Source organism: Xylocopa sonorina, chromosome 6 (assembly GCF_050948175.1).
Source record: "Xylocopa sonorina isolate GNS202 chromosome 6, iyXylSono1_principal, whole genome shotgun sequence".
Classification (NCBI taxonomy): Eukaryota; Metazoa; Arthropoda; class Insecta; order Hymenoptera; family Apidae; genus Xylocopa; species Xylocopa sonorina.
The window spans coordinates 7939721-7963358 of NC_135198.1; the positions used below are offsets into that span (position 1 = coordinate 7939721).

The 23638-nt window shown below is 44.5% G+C and overlaps 2 protein-coding genes across 4 annotated transcripts in view; one reads left to right on the forward strand and one right to left on the reverse strand.

Annotated features, from left to right (window-relative positions):
- The window catches only part of Rsh (Rap GTPase activating protein radish), a 96685-nt gene extending 89839 nt beyond the window's left edge, over positions 1 to 6846 (forward strand). Inside the window, exons 13-22 of one of the 2 annotated variants that reach the window (XM_076896538.1) lie at positions 142 to 574; positions 1402 to 1798; positions 1914 to 2148; positions 2251 to 2422; positions 2509 to 2748; positions 2887 to 3042; positions 4648 to 4805; positions 4961 to 5070; positions 5901 to 6425; positions 6557 to 6846. In XM_076896538.1, coding sequence (XP_076752653.1) covers positions 142 to 574; positions 1402 to 1798; positions 1914 to 2148; positions 2251 to 2422; positions 2509 to 2748; positions 2887 to 3042; positions 4648 to 4805; positions 4961 to 5070; positions 5901 to 6425; positions 6557 to 6709 — 2579 coding nt within the window. In that variant the 3' untranslated portion in view covers positions 6710 to 6846. The remainder of the gene's footprint in view (positions 1 to 141; positions 575 to 1401; positions 1799 to 1913; positions 2149 to 2250; positions 2423 to 2508; positions 2749 to 2886; positions 3043 to 4647; positions 4806 to 4960; positions 5071 to 5900; positions 6426 to 6556) is intronic. The other variant, XM_076896539.1, reaches the window with a different exon arrangement.
- Positions 6847 to 15828: 8982 nt separating this feature from the next.
- Tip60 (Histone acetyltransferase Tip60) lies at positions 15829 to 18550 on the reverse strand. 2 transcript variants are annotated; one of them, XM_076896793.1, is made up of 5 exons: positions 18436 to 18550; positions 18274 to 18331; positions 17777 to 17845; positions 16611 to 17691; positions 15829 to 16455 (listed from the first exon to the last, which is right to left on the reverse strand). In XM_076896793.1, exons 1-5 carry the CDS (start codon positions 18478 to 18480, stop codon positions 16347 to 16349), a joined length of 1362 nt encoding a protein of 453 aa, XP_076752908.1. In that variant the 5' UTR covers positions 18481 to 18550; the 3' UTR covers positions 15829 to 16346. The 2 variants fall into 2 exon arrangements, 1 of the variants encoding a protein (XP_076752908.1); XR_013101953.1 differs by having other exon boundaries at positions 16360 to 16455; positions 16544 to 17691.
- Positions 18551 to 23638: the final 5088 nt, after the last annotated feature.

The following is a 23638-nucleotide window of genomic DNA, read 5'->3' on the forward strand; positions in this document are numbered from 1 at the left end:
TCAAATTAAAACTGATCGAACCTCTCCAATTTTCCACAAAAAAAAATAAAAAAAAAGATTCAACCTTCTCGCGTTTCTTCCATCCACGATAAATCGCATAATAAGCCGCATTTAACGAGAACGTCGAACAAAATCCCACAGACGAATTCTGCAACGAGTTCCCCCACAACCTGGTGCCCACACCCGGCTACTGGATCGAGTGCTCCAGACAGCAGATCACCTCAGACACGATCTGGGACGAGAGCGAGAGCGGCGAGGCGACGGACACGGAGCTGGCCGAGGTCCAGCAGGAATTGGACACAGACGAGGTGCCCAGGAAGAAAACCACGATCGAGGAACAATGGGAGAAGAACCAGGGCTTCGAGCTGACCTCCGTCGAGCAGGAGACCTACGAGAAGTACTTCTACGGGACCGAGCACTGGAATTACTTCACCAACGACGAGGACCTTGGCCCGGTGATACTGAGCATTAAGCAGGAGACGCTCAACGGCCGGGATCAATTCAGGATCCTCGTCAGAGCCATCAGCTATACCGTGCACGGGCTGATTCCTACCAGCTGCGTCTTCGCTGACAGGTATTTCGTTGTTCGTTTCTACTTTTCGTTCCCTTTTCGTAATCATTAATGATTGATAATCTGCTTTCTTCGCCTTGATGGAATGATAAGTGTTCTTGGTTGTTTTACTAGGACGATAGTGGTTCCTTTTGATTTTCAGGGTTTAATATTTGTCCTTTGTCAGGCTCAAAATGTTGTGGTTTTTCGTGCATTTTTATTGCTTTCTCCATTGTTTTCACTTTTTGAATAAATCGTAATGAAACAAAAAATTAAGTCACTTTTCTTCTCACTATAAAATGACTATGGATTAATTCGGGCAGGAAGTTCGTTAATATTCACCGTGAACATCCCGAGAAAGTGTCACCGTGAATTCGAAGTTAATGGAAACCTGTTGATCGGCATAATTGCAAAAGTACTCGATTACAAATGGCGCGCGGGCACGATAGCACGGAATTAGCGAAACACCGCGCAAGTAGTACGAGTCAAGCATTCCCGTTGAACGCGTAGCAGAACGTGGAATTAAACTAAACGCGTTCGCTGTCAGCGAGCACAGTTTAGAAACCAAACGGTGTAACTTGCCAACGATAATATCCCAACTCTCGTTACACCGCTAATTACCGGCTAATTGGATCGAATCGAGCGTACAGAACAGAACAAGCTTTCCATTCAATGAAAAAGCGAACCACGCGTAATTCTTCCAATCCCATTTTACGATTGTCCCATTAAAACTCGAGTCAATATAAAATTATTTTCCACGATTGCGCGAACCGCGTTCTCTCGTACAATTTCGCAGATGCCAATCGAAGGGTTGAAATTAAAGCAGCCACGAATTTCTCACCCTCGCGCAGGTACAATCGCGAGGAAGTAGTTCGCAGTTTAGGCACGGAGGTGAACGTGAATCCGCCGTTAACGTTGGGTCAACTGCCGGACACTCAGGACGAGCTGCTGAAGCTGGACCAGGTGTTCATAAAGTCGGAGCTGAAAGTGGGCGTGCTCTACGTGCAAGAGGACCAGCGCACGGAGGAGGAAATATTGGACAACCACGAGAACTCGCCGTTGTTCGACGAGTTCCTGCAGATACTGGGCGATAAAATTCGTCTGAAGGGCTTCGACAAGTACAAGGGCGGCTTGGACACCATCCACGACCTGACTGGGTTATACTCGGTCTACACCAATTGGCGAGGCATCGAGATCATGTACCATGTGTCCACGTTCCTCCCTAACGAGAAACACGACGTGCAACGGGTAACGTACAATCGTTTTTATCAATTTCTTTATTCTAAACAACGATCGAGAGCATTTTAAATGTAAATATTCGAAAATTCGCTCGTGGATAAAATAGAAATATTCTTCTGTTCAGGTGCAAAAGAAGCGACATATCGGTAACGACATAGTCTGCGTGGTGTTCTTGGAGGCGGATAAGACGCCGTTCAATCCTGCGTGTATGAAGTCGCATTTTCTCTACACTTTCATCCTGGTTCGAGTCAGTCCGCGGATAAAGCGGAAGGTGACCAGATACGAGGTGTCTGTCGCGACGAGGGACGAGGTCGGTGCTTACAAGCCGTATCTTTGGGAGCAGAACGTCTTTAAAAAAGGTAGCTACGTCTAGTTAATTCGTACAAACTCTAAAAATAACGAAATCTATGCGAGAAAAAACAGCAATGTAAGAGAGATGTAACGATCTCGCGATGCAACAGGTCCAATGTTCCGTGAGTGGCTGCTGACGAAAATCGTGAACGGCGAGAGGGCGAGTTACTCTGCGCCCAAGTTCGCCAAGATGCAAGAGAGGACGAGGACTCAGATGCTGGAGGACATCGTGGCTAATCTGGCCAATCACGCTGAGACTGGGCAGATTCCAAAACCGTACAGGTAAAAATTTAATAAAATAATTTGAAAAGTAAGGAATTGAATTAAATGGCTGAACAAATTGATGGAAATGAAACGAACTATTTCAGACGCGGCTCCTGGAGGCCCATTGGTCACATGAGACCATCCTCACCGCTTCTGGACTCAGTCAGAGACCAATTCGAGGACTACGATCAGCTCGCCAAGGACTTCACCAAGGTGTTCTTGAACAATCAAGAGAACACCACGCTGAACGCGAGCCTGTTCGACGTCTGTTTCCTGGTGCACGGCCCTCACAAGCAGAAAGTGAAATTCTTCGGCGTCAGAGCGATCCTGGCGGTCAGAAGCAGGTGATTAGTCGAGAGATCGCTTTGTGGATCTTGCGTTCGTTAATTGGAGAGAGCTGCTAGTAACTTAACGCGAAATTGCGAGCCACAATGTAAATTAGTTGTGGTGGAAAGGATTGCAGACTCGTTCGATGTTTGCAGAGTGTTTCAAGAGATGCTGTACGGAATTCAGGCTGGTTTCGGAAGTCCGCAAGTACCAGTGGCCGAATTGCTCGCAAGACCAGCGCCCACCTTGTTGAGCCCGCAGAAACCGCGGAGTTCCAACTTCCTTCAAGTTCCTGACGTGGAAAGCCCAAGGTTCGTATCTTGCGTACTACTTCCGTTCGCCAGGATTCTGTATTTTCACGTACGAGAGTCCAGTTTATACTTGATACGTGAATCGCGGGGAATGAAATGATATTAACCCATTTATGGTCACTGATACGAAGTATTATCGCTAATTTATTCCAATGTTGATAAATTTAATCATTTATGTTACCTCTTATACGTTCCTTTTCTTTTTTTTTTAAATGTTTGCTCAGTTAAAATCTTCTCTGTGTAGCATCGTTTGCCTTGGTTCCAAATCAATTCTAATTCCCTCCACTTGTAACTTAAATTGTTAACCATGTAATGGGTTAACAGAAACGAAGTGGAAATATCGTAGAAGATGTAACGAACTGGATTTGCTTAGCTATTTAAAAAAAAAAAAAAAAACGCCAGAACAATGAACGGTGAGACTTGACTTGTAACTTGGTGTCGTTGTCGAATGTATACTACTATATATACATATCTATACATTATATATTATATATATATCTTGTACATTTTTAATCGTAATTATGTGTATTTCTTACGGCACTTCCATGTCTCCTATCCTCACGAACATATATACGTACACAGCACCGCATGTGACTATGAGTATTTTTACTTTTGACAAAGATCTGTACCGTGCAAGATATTAATCGAGATCCGATGTCACTTCCGCTACTCTCTTGCCTTTTCTGAATGACTACTTGTGTAGCATGTTGTCTACTGTCCGATATCAGAGGAGAAATGAAATACAGACGAAGAACACACCGCAAAACTGACTCGGATTGTCATACAGGGTGTTTCACCTGACGTAACCATATAGAATTACTCGTAAATTGCTTGTATTGTATGCAAAAATTTATGAAGCAAGCAACAGTTCCATGATTTCAAGATCATACGATTTTTTTTTTAACTCAAATATCAAAATTCGATGAATAATAATTATCGTGATCTATATCCTTCCTCCTTGAAATCACTGTAACTTCTGCATCGTACGTGTTTCCATGCATACAACAAGAATCCACGATTAATTAAAAAAGAAACAGGTGTTCATCTTGTATCTACCCTCTTGGCTTGGGTTAAAAAACAAAATCGCCGCGTTGATTCTCCACCTTCACCTCTGTCTTCTTTACACGTCTCTCTGTTTGTTTCACACGGCTGTCTGGATGCCTTCCGCCGAACTCTCGGTCCGCCTGAACGTCTAAACTTTCCACTCGCTCGTACTGAACTGAACTGATCTGGTCGTAATCGGCATGCAGTGACTCTGGCTCGACGTGTTCGTGACGATTTACGAGAACGTTCGATTTATTGCCTCTCTTTCCGTACATGGCACGCACGTGTCTCCGATTTTCGAGTCTGCGAACGAAGGAGACGTGAGCTTTCGTCGTTGTCTCGTATTATTCGTCGTTTCTCTCTAATTTATTCGACGATCTCGGAAACGCCCACTGAACCCACGATCAAACCGTTCGAGTCTCAATTCCATTGCTCCCTTGCTCCATTTTCTCCTCTCTCCGTCGTTGTCGACGTCCCCTTTGGCTCACAGATGAACTTCCTCTCCGTACCCTGAGGTGCCGCTTTGCGGTTTCTGTGAGATACTGGCTCTGACTTGTTTAGACCTAAAAGCGTGCCCTCGTCGCCAATGGTGAAGCGAGCGTTCTCGAGGCTTGGCACGATCACCGCTGGCTGGGGACGAAGCATCCGGAAACACGGTAGCGGGAACACGTTGCAGAGCGAGGACAAGAAACGTTGGGCCAGCTCGCAGGATTGCAGCAGTATGTACAGTGTTCGATTCGACTTTATACTTTCGATGTTAACACGTTTCATTTCATTGTGAACGCGAAATTCCATTCTTCTGACAATGTTTCGAGTTACTTATAGTGAGCAGATTCCATTCGTAGTCACGTTCTGTTCTATCATTCAATTTTAGATAAAGAGGCGAAGGAGAAAGAGAAAGCAGCTCAACAGCTCGCGGTGCCGCGACTAAGCGTTTGTGCGGACGTGCAGAAGGTCGACAGGGCGAAGCTGGCACAGACGGAGGTAAAGGTTTAGTTTCCATCAGAACGAGAAACCGTACAATGCTGTAAAGTACTGCCACGTTACTCGACATTTAATTGAAAAAAAACGACAGCAAAATTTTCGAATCAAACACGGTCAGATTGTAGAGAAAGGTACGCTGAACGATTTGCAATTTGTTTCATCCCGATATCTCAATCCGTTCCCGAGATAGAGGCGTTTAAAGATTAGCGCCGCGCGCGCTCGAGAAAGGTGAATGACCTGGCCGCCACCCGGAAGCGGTTTGACCCACATTTTTTCCTGGAACTGCGTACGTCACGCGTAGTAGTAGTAAAAACCCATTGACTAGGCCACGGTGACTGACCAGCGCACACGTGACACGGTTGAGGTAGGTCAGTGCAGACGTGCGAGCGAGAGGTCCGAGCGCACGCGAGAAGGACAGCGATAGGGAACCGCGAGAAATTATGCTCGGCTTCCAATCGCGATATCTCGGGAACGGGACGTCGTATCGAGATGAGACAGAACGCATTTTAAAGGGGAAGGTTTCCTGCTTCTAATGAAGCTAGTTAGAACTCTGTGACTCCACGAATGGCTACACTACAGCTGTTCAAAGTTAAAGGATATATCTCGTGTTTCGATTCGATCTCAATGTGATTTAACTATTACTATTCTTCTTTTATGCAAGTGTAATGTTAGTTGGGATGTAATTAAGCTACTCGAAGGGTTTCTTAGGGAATAGAGAGTGAAATAACCGCGGAAAAGTAAAGTAGAAGTCGTTGGATAAATAGAAATTTGCTTAGAAATTGAAAGGAGAATGAAGGATCTTAGAAAATTTCTTTCTGTCTCCATTGCAGTTCGATATCATCGAGTTCGACCCCAAGACGTTCAACATCCTGCTGAACTACCTGCAGACGGGCTCCTGCCCTCTGACCTGCAGCAACATACCGGGTCTGATCTGCGCGGCGGAGCACTACGACCTACCAGAACTCCTGCAGGCTTGTTTCCATCATGCGAAGCAGTTCCTGCGTATCGAGGTCGTCTGCGTGATGCTGTGCGCGTTGGAGAACTATTGCTGGCGTTACACGTCCGCCTCGGAGCTGGTCAACATGATCCTGGCGTTCATCGAGACCAGAGCCTATCAGCTGTTCCTGAACGAGGACTTCCTCACGTTGAGCGAGTCGATGGTGCAGATGATCATGTGCAGGAGCCTCGAGGTGGGCGAGATCAGAAAGTTCGAGGCCATGCTCAAGTGGGCGAAAAACAGGATCAAGGATAGGAAGTCGACCAAGGTGGACCCGAAGGTCGAGTTCAAGTGCATCATGGAGAGGCTCAGCAGAGACTTGAAGCTGCACAGGATAACGCCTCAGGAGCTGATCAGGGTGAGTTCTACAGGGTGCATCGTTTTCTAATTATTCTATTCTCAATCTATCGATTGAAAGCGTTTCTATCTACGCCATTAGACGTTCATTGATCACCATTTAATGAAGAATCTGATTGCTCGATTTTCCAGATCGTTCTGCCGTCGAAGGCGATCAGGAACGAGCGGATCCTCGAGACGCTGATGTACCAAGCGAACTCAGGTATCTACAGGGACGTCGACAACTACCTGGAGGCGTACCAAGAGAAGGTGCAGAACCAGGACAGCTTCGACTGCGGCATGTAAAACGGTGGAACGGACTGTCGTGCGTGGTGTACAGCCCTCTGCCCTCACCCTTACGAGAAATGGCAGGAACGATGCGTACCTGAAGAGAGTAGACTCTGACTCAACCAGTTCGCCACTAAGTAAGGGTGATCAGAATCGACGAGAGAACGTTTCCACTGTTTCGACGATGTACGTCTGTTAAAACGGCTCGCAGAACTGTTCCTCGACGCGTGAACAGGACCTCGATCGAACGGGGAACCATTCGCTGGGAGAGGAATTTCATTCACGTCGTTTCTTTCGCGATAGCTCCTCTCAGATGATGTCTGTAGGCTCCAATCGAGCAGTAGATTACGGGAATTTTGGGATGCTGAATGCGATTCGATCGAGCGGACGCTGAAACGGACTGGATCTAGGTTGTGACTGTTCGCTGAACGGACTTGCGACGATTTTTCTATGAAAAATTTGAGGATAGTTTAACCAAGGAGGAAGTTGAAACTCTTGCGAAATTGAGAGAAGGTTAGAACAGGAATTGAGAAATGTAACGAAGAGAAGAGAGATTGGAGATAACAACAGGCTTCTTGAAAGAGGCTTTAAGCGGAGGTAAAAAGAAGAACGAAGATTTGACGCGTAAGAAAATCGGAGAGAATGGCATCGATCGATCGCGTGGAAAAGCACGTTAATTAAGAGACGACCAAGTAGAACTCGTACTCCTAGCTCCAGTCGTTGCCAATCAGCGCGAAGTAACGGAAACTGCACAAATTTCGTATCGCAGAGAACAGAGGTAGCATCCAAGAACGAGGCAAAAGGTAGAACGGAATAATGGGAGAAGAGAAACGATGTTGAGAGTAACTCGGTCAATGGTAGATCTTGTTATCGACATTCTGTCGACCGGAAAAAGAAACTGAAGGGGAAGTTGAGGGAAAAGAAGATTCCTCGAGCGAACAGCGACTGCTCTCGTCATTAAAGGACGTTGAGACAAGTTGTAGTCCGAGGCTGGTGAGACTCGACGGCAACGCGATGCCGACTATGACAATCTGTATCATAAAAAAAAAAAAATACAAAGCAACCAAAGAAACAAGTAAAAAAAAAAATTATATAATCGAAGCGAAGGAGAGAACCGCTATTGATAATATACGATAAACGTAACAATATTAACTATTTCGTAAGCTTGGATGAATTTAACTTATATGTACGCGTACATAAATATGTGTGTATATATATGTACGTAAAAGAATGATACTAATGGTAACACAATAATACTATGGTAATTAACGATAAGAGGGACAACAATAGTAACGATAAGGAGAAACAAACTAAGGCGTTGATGTTGAGTGTGAATTAAAAATACGACGTGAGGAGGGAGTAACACAAAGATACCGATACAAGAAACAAAAAAGCAAAAAAAAAAAAACAAACAAAAAATATTCAAAGTCTGTTCTGTTTTCTATCGTAGTTTTTGTATCTTCAAATACTCTAAGGCAGATATTCTAAAATTCGCGGGAACAGGCTGGAGAGATATACAAAGAGATAAATACATAATATAAAGGTGGCGGTTGAAATTTAAGGAGTAATAATAATAATAATAGAGACAGAGGGTGGGAGGGGTGAGAAGGGATTTGTCTCTTAAACGAAGACTTCTCGTTTTTTAAAAAAAAAGAAAAAGATCACGCACACCTAGCGACGATGTAAGACGAGCAACAGAAACTTTTTCCATTCGACTTCCACTTGTGTATCGAAGAATATGTAAGTAACGTACGTCTATAGGTCGAGAGACGAAATTTTCCATAGCTCTTCTATCGAGATCGTTCGATAATTTAGCCTGGCCTGGCTCCCGAGTTTCATTGACTGCATTTCCACTGAATCAAACGAAAGTGAAGAGCGTAGACGCAGAGCTGGGGGGGGGGGGGGGGGGTGAACGAAAAACCGAGACGAGATCATTCTACCAACCCCCTTGCAGACTCTGTCCCCGTACTCGCTTTCGATCTAGCTTCTCGATTGTCCTCTCGAAGGTTCCAAAGACGAAGAGATATTTTTTACACGATCGAACGTCGACGACTCGACGCACTTCCGGTCCCTCAAGCTGACGTTGGACGGGTAAAAGTGGTCTGGAAGCAACTGCTATAAAAGTATCGCGGTATCAACGGTCACCAAGAAACTTCGCTTAAACCCTCCGCGTTTTTTATTATTAATTATACACTTATACTTTTACCAAGAGAAAGAAAAGCCGCAAAGCGTCTCTATCAACAAAGATCTCGTTCACTATCGTTAGAAAGCGCAAAGGTTCGACTGTTATACCAGTTGCTTTCGTACTGGCTACTTTGATCATCCACCGCCAGCTCCACGTGCGTTCTGTTTGTTACACGCAGACATTTCGCGTTAAGAATTAATCGTATAAGATGCGCAGTGAAGACGGTTAAAGGTATAGCAAAAGAATATGAAGAATAGAAAACGAGGAGTTCATAAAAAAAAGAAAAACAGGAGAAACACTTATCGATTCCCAAGGTACGGGGGTCGTCCAACTGTTAAGTGTCTTATTGTTCAGGCAAGCGGCTGGACGAAAGTAGATTCATTTTTCCGCGTCGTCTGGCGAGACCAGACAAGCGCTCGTGATTCTATCGCTTGTAAAGAAGAAGAAGAAAACCGAGAGAGAAGAATAATCGACGCTCCCTCGATATTACAGCCACGTTAGAAGGCACGACCGTGTACAAAGATCTGAGAGTCTGGATTCGCACGCGACGGAACGTCGATAGGATCTCTGAATCGAGACACGATAGAGGGGAAAGGGTTCTTTGTAATATTTTTACAGAATCAGTAGACAAACAAAAAAAATCCAAGGTGGTACAAAAATGCGAGAGTGGAGAGCGACGAGACACCAGAGACAGTCGGCGATATAGAAATAAGCTAACTAAATATGCAACCGTGTGTGTAGCTGTAAAACAAGCCAAAAGGAGAAAATATATATATATATATATGAAAAAAATGTATACATATATATACGTATGTAAAACACGTGTCGTTGTAAAAACGTGAACGTTTGTAAAGGAATCGCGTCGAACACGGTGGACGATGATCTGTCACGATTTTGCGCGTGTACGTACAAGTAACCTCGATCGATGTGCAGTGAAATTGACACGTTATCCTTACTGAGTGTAATTCCGTTCTTTTTTACCAGTAGCGACTCGCGTATAGACACTGCGGAATTGCAGCAGCCCCTATTTTCATTCGATAGTATCGAAAACATTTAATATCAGTCTTTTTTCTTTAATTCTTCTTTTATACTTGCACAATACTTAATTCTTAAACCTAATGTCAGTATCTATCCCCTAGTCTATGAAAAAGATACAAAAACCTTCGCACGAGCCGCAACTGGTCCTTTCTAATCATTTCTAAGGACTAAAGTAACGCAAGAATTTACAACGATAAAACCACAATTTCACTTAATAATTTTGCTACATCTAATTGATTCTGAATAACCAAAGCTTAAGTTCGTTTGATACTTGTCTGACACGGCGATGTGTCTAAGAAAAATTAGTGTTGATTGCTAACAAGGTTCGTTAATCGCGTTAATAGCGATCTTCATCAACGTAACGCTCCGCGTACTCAACCAAACGTAACGCTATATATCACTGTAAATGGATAATACTTATATATATATCATACTTATATACATCTAACGTGAGCGTACGTAATAAAAAAAAAAAAACAAACAAAGCTGTGTAACACCGCGTAATCGGCGGTCAATCGACTGCTCGTCGAGGACGTAGTACCTATGTGATAAGCAATCAATCGCTGGTCGATGCACGCGAAGCATTCCACAATATTTGTAATGTGTCGCTGGCCGATATAATCGAGACAATGCATGTTGTACCACATTCGACGTTAGGGTTTTAAGTGACCGTGCGACTCCAAAACGCGTTGCTAGCGAGACGTGGCTACGCGTGACTCCGTAGATTGTCATTAACGAAATGAACGAACCAATCTCATCGTTCGAGGATAGCGTGTCCCGAAATTTCGCGATCGTACAAAGTATCCTGTGATTGGATCAACGTCCCGAATCCTCATCGACATGCACTCCCAAGTTGTCGTTCGTAATCGTAAGCGCGAACAACAGCAGATTTTCAGCGACGCGCACCATCCACGTTCAATAAAGATGTTTCTCTGTCTTCGAGAGTTTTCAATCATTCAAAGGACCGTTTCTTCTACGAAGAAAGGCAATCGTGGATCGCGCGTCGTCAGAAATTCTGCTAGCTCAGTGTGTAAGTGTAGATGTTCGTTGTGTGGTCGAAGTGTAATCGATTGGTCGTTGTGTCGATTTGTTAAGACTTCTCGCAGCAAAATGCAACTTTCGAGACGTAATTGAGCGACAGGCTCGTAAACGTGTGATTCGCGAAATTTATTAGCGTTCTTCTTTACGAACTTAACCCTTTGCGCTCGACGATTTTTTTGATGGGTCGTTTCAAGCTTTGTAGTTGTGTCTGAGATGATATTTTACGAAACACTTACCAAGGTATTCTGAACTGACTGAAGCTTGTGGGTCATCGCTGCTACTTCCGGATTCACTGTCTATTCGCACTCTAATTTTTCTATTTCTCACACGCGATACGTTATTACTGTTTACACTTGCTCTACCACTAATTTCATCATGGATAGATAAGTTTCTGATCAATTCGAAATCAAAGTCGCCTTAAAACTATAAAACGAGTGGTGCAAAATTTCGCGATACGTGTGCTCGCTACGATCGTCGAAACTGTACTAACGCTAGAAGCATCGTATTCAGGACTACAGTCGTAGAGGACTTTTATCTTAATTCCCATTTGACGTCACAATGTCACTTTCCAACCGAAGACATAAACAGCCTAAGGGATCTATACTCGAACCAATACTTCGTTTCTATCAACTGAGAGGAGATAACGAAATACAGCATAAACAGAAACTGTCGTCTTTCGCTTGTGTTGTTATGCGAAACATCGTGGCGAATGAGAGGTGCCATTCGAGCGCAAAAGGTTAAATTTGCCCAAAAAGTTTCTCTCACAGATTATTCGTCGCTCAAACTTTTTGCTTGGCTATTACCAACGATAAATCGTAGATTCATACGCGTTTAATGACTCGAGCCTGTGGCTCAATTCGTTCCATTCCATTCCACGTGTCAGTACGAACTGACGCCTTCGATACACGAGCTCGCGACACATAAAACAAATTCTTTTTTTCCACGCTCGATGACAGTCCAATCGCGTTGTTCGATACGCTCCGCGAGAATACGAGAAACAGCACAATGAAGCAGAGAAGAGAAATTAAAAAAAAAGAAAATAGAGAACGAGAGAATGTCTTGTGTAAAACTTAACAGAGGTGGGAACTGAATGGCGAGAATGTATTTTCATCGAAAGCGATTCTGTCCAGCCATTGCCGACTACTGTTCAACCGTAGATGTACTCGTACAACCGAAGAAAAAAAACGAGGGAAATGGAACTAGCAAAAAAAAAAAAGAGAAAATAAATGGTGCGAATGAAACAACTATATATATACATGTATGACGTACACGACACGCGCACACGTACACGTGCATGCACGACCGATGGCAACGCAGGAAAGACGAGCGAGAATTCTGCCACGACCGCCACGTGGCCGGATTCCTGCGAGCATCGAATTCGTCGCATTTCGAATTCCGTTTCTCGTGGCATTCGATTCGCGTCGGTTCTGATCGCAATTACGCAACGCTTATCGGTTATCCTTGCGTGGGAATTTCGTGATTGGGGTTTGCGACCACCTCGAAACGGGGACTCTTTAACCCTTTCCACGGGTCTCCAGGATTCGCAGATTTCGCGACTGGAACGTGCACCGTTCTCGGACATATCAATTTCGTGCTCCTTTTATTGTAACATTTTTCACTGAACTCGTGCAAACGCTGTTCGCGAGTCTCATGCGACGAATCGAATCTTTGTTACCGTCGAGTTAAAGGGGGTGAGAATATTTTAATTACCAAGAGGCTATTTCTACTTGGAGTCTACGAATCCCAACGAATCGTGCAGAGAATGCAATATTTGAAGTTCTCGCTTGTTGTGTGAAACGTGATTTTTCTTTCTTCGTTCATAGATCGGACGAGTTTATCTGATACTTTTGAATAAAATAAGCGTTTGCGCCGGAAGCAACACTGAAGAATATCATTTAACATTAATAATATAATAATATGATACCTGAAATAAAAATTTTCCAAGTCATTTCGTTGAACAGAAAATTAGAAATAAAGTACAAGAAATCGATGATATTGCAGAAGGGTTGAACGCTCCCCGTTGTCTATCAATGTTTCCATTATCATTGTTCTAACGCTAATCACTGTTAAAGCCCGCTGTCCACTGTCGTCGGCGATTTTCGCTCGGCTACGGACTCTCATTGTCATTGTTGTTGTTACCGTTGTTGTTAATCTATCCGCCGGTTTCTACACCTATTTACACGCTGAAAAGAATGAAGATTAATCGAGTGCTCGAGTACACGACGAAACTCCCTCGAACCAATAAGAAACGAACGATCGAAATCGCGTACAGAGTTTCCGCTTTCAAGCACACGAGCCGCATCGTTTCGTTGATCTTAATGATACAATTACCTGAACGAGTGTGCGCGCCCATGAAACGAGACTCATCCGGACGGTCGACTAAATCAAGAAAAGACGATTCAAACAATCAAGCCACGGTTCAGGTTTCTCACTCCTTTATTTCAATACTCCAACCAACGCGTTACATATTCATATTCTTTTCTTTCTTTCTTTTTTTTTTTTTTTTATTGTAATACTCACAATTTTACAGGTCCGGTAAAAATAGCGTTCTCGGGGTATCCGAGTCCTCGCCTAATGTTCATCAAGTGTTTCTCAAGTACCCGGATACTCTCGTTGTGTCTGCGGAACACGAATACAATCAACAGACACTGATTAAATGAGCTGGTGGGCATGCGTGTTTTATGTATGCGTGTGTATATATATATATACATAAATATGTGTTTAAATGCGTGTGAAGAGAGGTGGCAGGAGATGAAATAATTAACGAGAGGAGAACCTCTCGTTGGTATTAAGCGTTTATCGTTCAGATAAGATATAAGTATACCTATGTACCTATAGGAAACCGAGTTGGTATTCTAATACGATCGTAGAGGCGGCGATCGTTCCGACGATTCGCGATCGATCGCCTTCTATGATCGATCGTGAACGGTTTCGTTATGCTCGCGGAAAAAGAAGGGGAGGAGAAAGGGAGAAAAAAAAAAAAAGAAAAGAACGAAGCTCGAACATACGACGTATATAAAGAGTATGCATCGTGCTTGATGGCGAGTCAGCAATATCATTCGGATTCCTGTACCTCCTGCGATCCGTCGTTATCGAGACGTATCGCCTGCGTTCGTTCGCCGATCTTTCGTATTCTCGTGTGGAGTAAACTATGTAATCGTGGCGTGGTGCGCATCGCGTCTTTTTTACAGGCTGAGAATCATAGTGATGTATGCAATTTGATCGTTCGAACAAAAATGTTGCTTCCTCGTACCTTCTTTGGCGTGTTCTCAGTGATCATTTGGTTTCTGATAAGTTCGATGGTAACTTCTTTGCTTTCTGGGATACACTAAACTATCTTATTTTTTAATTTTGATCGATAAGTATGTAGCTGTTTTAATGGATGAACGTTAGGTGGTTCGAAGCAACGTAAAATCAGAGGGGGTGGCAAAGTTTTTCTCTCCTTCGCTTACACCACTACGATTTTAAGCCCAATTTGACACGAGGATCCGAATAATACTTGCGATCCTAGGTTCGTGCTGTACGTCTAGTCGTATTGCGTGGAGAATACGTACACATTGTATACAATAACGTTCGCAAGATTCCTTCCCCATTTTCTTCATCCCTCTGCTGACGCCGCGCGAACAACCTACTAGCGAATTTTTTGTAAATTAGCGAACGTTCGGGACTCGCCGTGTCACGCTTGCGTGACGGAACGACTACAAAAAGCAGATGAAATTATGACAAACAAATTTATTGTATATGAAGCTACTGTGATGTTACTGTTGAATATAAAAAATATATATATATATATACATAAAAAGATGCTGTATTTAAGAAAGTTGTCTCGAGGGTGTTCATCTTTCATCTATATCTATACCTTGTTGCCGAGGATTCTTTAATTGAAAATACTATAAAATAATGAAACAGTGAGAGAGAAAGAATTTCGAAGAGCATTTTCGTTTTTTTTTTTACTATTTCTATTTCTTTGCTCCTGTTCAGTCTAATCGATATGGTCAGTCGTATTAAAATAGTATCAAAAATACACACTTCCAGAGAAAAATACTTTTTATTTCGCAGTTCATAGGTAACTCTTCGTTTTGGTAGAACAATCTTCGATCGGATCGTTTTTTCTCGAGTGCTTTGCTTTTTTTTTGTGAAAATCCATTAAGCGAATCCGATTATTTTAAATATTTCTCTTTTTCCTTCCACTTTTCCAATTTTTATTAAATTTCGTTTCTCCTATTTTTGTCTCTCTCAACAATTCGCTGATTACAATCCATTTGTAATATATTTTTACACGTGAATTCGAATGGCGAGCGTGTGTGCATATTTGTGCGAACATTCGCGCGCATACAACATTTGCGTTGTACTAGTCGCTGAATCTCAAAGAGGGCACACACGAATTTTTATTCCTCTTTTTTCTTTCACGCAAGCTTCGTCGCTTTATTCGAAGCCTTGAAATACAATATTTACGTACAGCTAGTCACGAAAGCCTACAGATACTTTCTAGATTTCAAAGATTTAAAGAAAAAGAAAAGAAAAAAAGGGCGAGAATTTTAAACATTCGTAGATACCATTCGTATATAGAAATATGAATAAGGCATTATTTATTGGATAAATAAAAGTGTCCCTGCAAGTGCAAAAAACGCTATTTTATATGTCATAACCGAATAGTTAAACACGAAAGTAAATGTAATTATAGCAAAAATGTTGATACGCGCTCGTAATAATTACGAGACACACGAAATTGCCGACGATGCCCGTAAAATGTTCCGAGTCCCGGTTTTCTCTTCGTAACGTTTGAAATTTAGAAGGTGTACGTGAACTTCGGCGACTAATTTCATATTTTAAAACTAGATCGCACATTCCGTATATTGCAGAAAATGAGGCGCACGTTATAAAATCAGATTTATTTACAATTCTACAAGACGAGAGTTTATATTCCTGTACAAATCGCTGAATCGCAAACACGTATGCGAACATTTAAAAAATTCTAGTCACCATATTAACACCATTGCTTCTGACTCTAAACGTAAGCCAGTTTATTATTTAACAGATATAGAGTTCTTCCGACCACGTAAAACAACGCTAATCACGGTTACTTCGATTCGCTGCGTAACCGAAATACGCATTGCTTCCGTGATTGCTATTGTTGCTCCGTTTTTATATTCTCGTTTTAGACCATTGCAATCGCGTGCAAAGCCTGACACAGTCTTATTAAAAAACGTAGACCGTACGGTCCATGTGTTTATATACAGTTTCTTTTTCGTTTCTTTTTTTCCATTTTGTTTTTTTTTTTTTTTTGTACACTCGCTAAAAATCGTACAATAGTCACACTTCCAGGGATCCTGAAAACAACCTCAAGACAAGTGTTAGCGTGGGTTCTTATTGTCAACTTTGAACGTCACTTCACCATTTTGCCCTAACACTCCAGTCTTTTGGTGTCCAATGAAGACACTTAGGATCTATTCTGATTTGCCTCTTTTCCATTGCCGCTGCGTGTTGCTCGATAATCTCCCTGCGAATAAACATTGTTTCGTCAGTCAGATACTGGAAGAGAAATATCCGTTCGATATGGAAAGAAGCTAAAAATTGTCTGTATGTACAAATATGTGTCTGCAACGACTCGGACTGTTTTCCCTAACGACGCATTGACTTGAGTTAGCCAATTACCTATTCAATGTAACAATATATTGTCCTTTGTAGTAATTAATGAGATTCAAGTTCTGTAGCGTCGATATCACGTCATCTTTCTTAATCGACGTCAGCTCGCATATCTCGCTTATAGTGATCTGAGGCTTCTCGTTCTCTACTAACGGTTTTATGTTCAACAGTATGTCCAGTATGGTGTGCGCCCAGTAACTTCTATAAGACAGCAGACCCAGGTCGGACAACGGCTTTTCGGGTGAACCTGTTTTACCTTCGAACTTGGACAGTTCGTAGGAGAACTCTATCAACAACTTTCCGTAACCCCTTCTCTGATAAGGTGGCAGTGTTAATATACAAGCTACGTTATGATCCTCCGACGATTCTTTCTCTTTCGAGAAGTAACCGACTATGTGGAACCCCCTGCTATCGAAATCTGTCATCACATAAAACAAGAACGGATCCGTGTCGTAGTAAAGCGTTTTATGATCGAGAAATAACTTCGCAAGTAGACAAAGGTTTTGTGCGTAATTCTTATTTTTACGGCCGTCAATTTCGAAAAACGAAATCGAGCCTTTTCTGTATATCTCATTGCCAGGCGGATGTCTCAGATTGCACTTCGCTAAATGTCTCTCCAGGCACTTTCGACTTTTCCTGTATTTCAGACAGAATTCGCAAATGTATATACACGGTATGTTCACCATCTCTTGCGGATAGGGGCTGAAGTACCACGGTTTTATTCTATGACGGCCTAATTCTATTAGTTCTATATTCTTCATTCTAGTGACAATGTCATCGTGATGATGCGCGACCAATGAACCGGTTGGCCTCGGACCAGGGGTCTGTGGCGGACCCTCCTGAGAATCTTCGTTCTCTATAAATGTCGCCTTTCTCTTTCTAGACATTTTCTTTTGTAGCGCAGCTTGCAAAACGGCGGTACCATTGACCGGTTCGTTACTGAGGCTGCTAGGGCTCGGTGGTCTACTGACCGCCTGCTTTTTTGGTGTCGCTGCACCAGTCCCTGGTGTGGTTCCATCGCGACGGGGGTATTGGACTTTCCTAGTGTCCAAACAATCTTCCATAACCCATTCATCTAATCGTTTATTGACTAAAATATCGTACATTTAGTTAAACGGTTGTTCATGTACATACATAAAAAATGCCTCCCTTCTTAAGTCGCGTGATATACTTACAATCTACATAGTGAACATAATAACACTTGACACCGTGTACTTCTTTAATACTGATGATTTCAGCAAGAGCTGTGGATGACAAAAGGAAATTTTTTGATAAACCCTTATTTGCTACAACTTAAGTATCAACGGGATCATTACTGACTCCCGCGAAATAGTAGAAGAACGTATGTACACAACTGTTCTTTAACACTCGAAATACCTGAACATAACCTACAAATTGGACCGATCATAGTTCACGAGTAAAGAGCAGTAATGTTCTGTTAAATACGTTTGAAAACTTTTCGGAATACTGTATTTCAACGATATCAACGATACTAATCAATCGAGAAGTCAGCGTGCTCGCAGAATAACACGAACGTTACGATAATGCGATCCAATGACACACTTATCAAGTGGCAACTTTGTCGTGCAAATTTTGAGAAAAAATCATGATTCTCCGCAAACGAATTATTACACGCGCATAGACTGATAGTAAGAGTACACGTTTTACTCACGCCAATCATTCGTTCCATGCATTCTGACCGGTAAACGACAGCCTTCAACCAGCGAGTTCTGAAAGTGAGGTTAGAATTAGAGAACGACCGAGTAACGGCGAACACCGGCCAGTTAAGTGCGAAACGTTCGCGTCCACGTGTTCAATGCGTCGCGACACTTACCACCGAGTCGCATATCGTCTCGTGCTCGTCGTGTTCCTCTATCATCTCAATCACAAGTGAAGAAACTTTCCACCGAACACGATTTTGTTTTGAAGCGTTCACGGCACTGACGCGAGCGCCCCGTGCTTCGCCTCGCACGTGAGAAGAACTATGCTTAAACAACAACACTATCGATAGGCTCGAATCGAGGCAACACTGTCGAACATCGAATCGATCTTCGAACCAGCGTTCGTTTTGAATTCGAACCGCTAAGGAATCCGCACACGCGAGATTAAAACTAAAATGCTACGTGGTCTAACTAATTCGATGTATTATTTTCTATTTTAAACAGTTGGTTGAAAACTTGAAAGGTTTTCTCAGATAATTTCCAATTCGAATATACACATGGTTGTGGTATATTTGAAGTCAACTGGTTTGAAGACCAACAGGTAGAATTTATGTCCGTCGATGAGGACCTGTTAATAACGACAAAGGGGATACGCGATGGAAATTCGTGTTCGTGGATGACGTGGAATAAAAGTCTCGTTTAATAAGACGATAAGACGGCGAGGGGCACGGGTCTAATTAAGTAAGAATAATTCAAAGGAAGATACCAGTCGAGCGGCTGGGTTACGCGATACATCATGAAAGGTGCTCGCACTTGCACGCAATTAATTCTGAAATACACATCATTTCGAAAGAGGTAAATTTAGCGCGCCGTTCCTGCGCGAATTTCGCGCTCGCCTCCAGCTGCCGTCCCCGGCGTTGCTTTTAAGGTTTGTAACGTAAAGCTATTTCAGTCACTCGAGACAATTTCGGTGACACCTTATTCTACTTCGCCCGTTGTAAAATAGTAATATCTATACGCGGGCCAGGTAAGTTCCTTCCCTGGCGCCTCTGTCTCGCTCTTCGGGGGCATAAATTTCGTATAAAATATTCCCAGCATGAAAATATTCTCTCCCAGGCGAAGTGACATCTTATTCTATTCAATCCCGCGCGCAAAACAATCTAGCCCGGCGAGATTACGTAAATTCCGTTTCCGTGTATCCGTGTTCGCTAATGCGAAGTTATACTTGAAACACCGTGCAAGTACCCTGGCGTTACTTGCGAAACACCGTGCCTCACTTCGATACGACCGGCTAATTGCGGGCGATACAGCGTCGACTTTTGTAATGTTAATCAGATCTGATATAAGCCCTCATTCACGTCTGCGGTACTCCGGTACCTCGTATTAACCAGCAGAATTTCTACCTTAACCCTTCCTGTTTCTCTCTGAATGGAAAATTCTAGATACCTTGGAATAATCCCCGCATAATAAGCTGTATCATTGATGCTACAGAATTGTAAGGAGAACGAAATCGAAATTGCATATGTCCCGCTGAAGAAGAGACAGTTGCTCTGTCTGGAAGGTAAAAATTTAGCTGCGAATTCAGTTTCATCCTCGACGCACGCGTCTCTGAGTCCAAATATTATCGGATAACACCTCGAACTGGATCATCCACCACCCGCGCGTTCCAAGTCCCGCGAGGGTACCGCGAAAAGAATAGCAACCGCCTGGCTCGCCGTTCATTTTTAGATAACAGTCTCATACTAAAATTACGACTGGTTCGATCGACCGTGTCGTATCGAGAGTTCAGCCGCCGGCAGCCACTCTCTCTCTCCCTCTCTCTCTCTCTCTCTCTCTCTCTCTTGTACTCTCTTGCAGTCCTGCGAGAGCCCCACCCGGCCACACACGTCCCTACGCCTATGTACTCGCCACCCCTCAGACCCTGGTACATGCACGTACGTGCATGTACGCGCGAAATCTGCACGCTTACATATGTACCAGGCACATAAGTGTACTCGCACCGGGCATACATAAGGGTTGATAGTGCTCCGGCGAGAGCAAGCCACCCTTATATGTAGGGCGTGGCCAGAGTCCACCAATCAGAGGACGGGGAATCCCCGAAAGACCAAATCGAACGAAGTAAAAATTTCAGCGGTCGCGTCAAACGCCAACGCCAAAGGGGATGAGCGCGGTTGATCCGGGCTTTAGATTTTCGTTACTTATCCTGGCGTTCGGGATCCACCAGCTTCCGTGTATCTTTTCTCCCTTCCCGTTTCACCCTCGCGCTCTACCGCCCCCTCGACCGCCTCTTTTCCTTCGTTTTCGCCTGCTTGTTTAATTACGATTAGGAGCTTGAAAAAGGCAACCGGGGTACGAAGTGGATAGGATTGCTTCTAATTAGTCGTTTCGTCCAATCAATTGCATTTACAGAATACGATTTCGAATATTCTATATTAAATCATACTAGAGTTCTCTTCTCTCAAACTTTATTCGAGTCGCACGAATCAGAAACAGAGTATCAAATGTGTCTCGAACTCGTTAACAGTGCCTGTGAAAATCGATCGATGAAAAGCCACGACAGAAGTTCGCCTCCTCTTCGTCGATCATCCGAAATCGATGCGATCGATCCACCAAGCGCAACGGGAAACCAGCGACGTCCATCAAAACGGTCGACTGTTCGCGCACTCGAAGCACGTGTACCATTACACATTCCGTGGCTCGTACTAGAGCTGAAAAATTACCCGGTGCGCGCGACGGAAGTCCAATGGGAGTAAGGGTGGGCCGCGGGGCAGGGTCAGGGGTAGGCGAGGGAGCGAGAAAGCGAGACGGGATAGCGGATGCCTCGCGTTTAATAGCCGTAGTGTTACCTCGGAGGCCTTTTGCCATTAAGAATCCCGCAAGACCGTCCTCGCGGGCCCTCTCCGCCTTCTAGACCGCGCGTTACCCCTTTCCGCAATTCCGACATATTACACGGTGCCCCGGCGGAGTGGATGTAATACGTGTTCGTAGCCGGCTATAACTATACGTTGCCGTGGGTACACCTCGGTACCACTAAAATCATTAGAAACACGTGCGCCATGCAGCGCGCAGAATCCTGGTCCCTTGCCATTAGAATGCTTAGACGGTGTTGTATCCGGAGATCAATATCAAAACAACGCCGCATGACCGCCCACTCTGACGGAAAATCCGCCGGGTAAACTCGACGCGTTTCCCCGGAAACTCGTCCCCGCGTGCTGTATCCGATATTGGTTTCGCTCTGTATAGGATGGTCTCCATTTTTTCGTATCGCCGGGTGCTTTTCAGAGAGATAGAGAGAAAGTGAACGATCTTCAGATTTCGGATAACGCTCGTATAGGGAGACGAAGGCAGGTTCTCGGGTTCACCACTGTTAATCGCGTTTGGTCATTATTGTATATCGCGTGGATATGGTGAACGAATATTCGCGCGTCGCACTCTGGAACTTTAGGAGGGAAGGACCGTGGCAATCTTGGCGCATCCACTTCCGCAAATTGCCCTGTCCCTTTTTCACCAAATTAGTCGACAATCGAAATGGACAAACGCGAGAAGTGCAAGAGCGAGAGGATCGCGGGAGGAAGAGAGGAGGATAGAAAAATGAAGAAGGTCAGACGAGAAGAAGGAGAAGAAGAAGAAGAAGAGGAGGAAGAAGCAGGTCGTACTTTCCTCGCAGCGCTGCTTAAAATTCATAAGGCGCTCTGTTTACTTACTAAAGATACGCCAGCCTTCCGCACCCTCCCGTCAGCGCGCCGCCCCCGGAACGTCGCCGCGACGAGAGGCCGTGCTTTATCGCGGAAAATAAAATTATTGGTTGCACTTTTCTCTCGCGGCTGCGACGGTCCCGGGTCTCTTTTATCTCGACACCAGGGCCAGCGACGAATCGACACGGGCGGCCGTGGCACGCGCGTACACGCGCCTACACAGAGCCACGGGGGAGGATTTTTCTGCGGGCCGCGTGATTTAAAAAGCGCCCCGCGGCTGTCGCCCGCGCGCGACCAGCGCCGAGTGCCGCGCTCAAAGAGCCCGTTTGATATGCTGATATCGCGCCGTTTACCATCGCAATTTCCATAACGCGCCGTTTCTTAGCCGCGATTAGAAATGTAAATTCGAGGACGACCCTCTCGCGCGGCCGGCGCCAACGACCGGGCCACCCCTCGCTACTACGGTTGTTTTAAAACCCGCTCGATGACGATCCGCCGTGGATTAACTCGTTTCTGGGCCACCGTGGCTGCTTTCGCTACCTTTTTCACGACCAGCTCCGCTGGGGTACTTTTACTTTTCTCAGTGGGACTTTAGGGGTTAGCTTCTGACGGTTTGCGGTCGTGTCTCGTACTTTCCTTCTCCCTTTTATATCCCATCTGATACGATTTATTATAATATCTCTATTGTAATAAATACGTGACCTTCGATCGATCCTGATTCATCTTACAGCTTTAATCGAGCAGTAGCGAGATCATTGTTAAATCATCCCCTAATGAAACACGTTCGTCTTTGATCGTCGACTCGATAGAGGACTTAATCAAGCTCTCTTACCACGCTTTTAATATCGACCACCATCTCACGACCCGGAGGACGAATTTCCCGCTAAAACGGAGATAAAATCCAACCCACGCCACGGTGGCTACGTGGGTCAATTAGCGTCTTCGACGACGCGAGCGACGCTTCCGCGCGGCAGTCGGTCTCGTCGTCGACGAAAGTAAAAACTAGCCTAACCGGGACCAGCTCTCGCTCGCCCATTACCGTCGTCGCAGGTGAATTACTTCTTTTCTTAACCCGTCCAGCAAGCTTCGTCCGTCGGTTCGAGCGTGGCGGATACGTGCACGAGGACTGGCGCGCTCGCGCAACCGACCGCCCCCGCGTTATAATCCCGTTGCTCCGGGCGACGTCGAATAAAGTACCCGCGGTGTGACGGTAACGCGAGGCACCAACTATTAACTCATTAGTCGAAGTTCTTCGTATTATCGCATTCTCTTTGAGGCCGGCTCGGTATTCTCGCATCCGCGGATGGCTTGGTGAAGTGCGGATGAGGGTGTACGTGTGTGTGTGTACAGGGGGGAGTGAGATGGGGCGGAGGAGGGTATGGGCCGAACATCGTGGGCCGTCGTGGAAACGACGGGATGGAAATAGGACGCGACGCTAACGGAGAGACAGGAGGAGAACGGAAGGGACGGAGGGAAGGTGAGAGGCGGATAGAGAGAGAGAGAGAGAGAGGAAGAGGAGAAAGGGTAAGGTAGGAAGGAACGAAGATGACGATGACGAGGGACACGAAAGCAACGCACAGGGTTGGGGGGGAGGGCGAGAGGGAGGTCTGCGGTAGAGGGCCCGGAGAACGTTGGCAGAAATGGTGACGATGTCGAGGGGTAGGTGGACGGATAGAGAAGG

What these genes read in the sequence shown, in the direction of transcription:
- Tip60 (XM_076896793.1), bottom strand. Translation starts at nt 18,480, where the DNA reads ATGATAGAGGAACACGACGAGCACGAGACGATATGCGACTCGGTG. An exon ending in TTATGTTCACTATGTAGATT is followed by an intron (nt 17,692 to 17,776) that starts GTAAGTATATCA and finishes ACGATATTTTAG; the next exon opens with TCAATAAACGATTAGATGAA. An exon ending in TATATTGTTACATTGAATAG is followed by an intron (nt 16,456 to 16,610) that starts GTAATTGGCTAA and finishes GTTTATTCGCAG; the next exon opens with GGAGATTATCGAGCAACACG.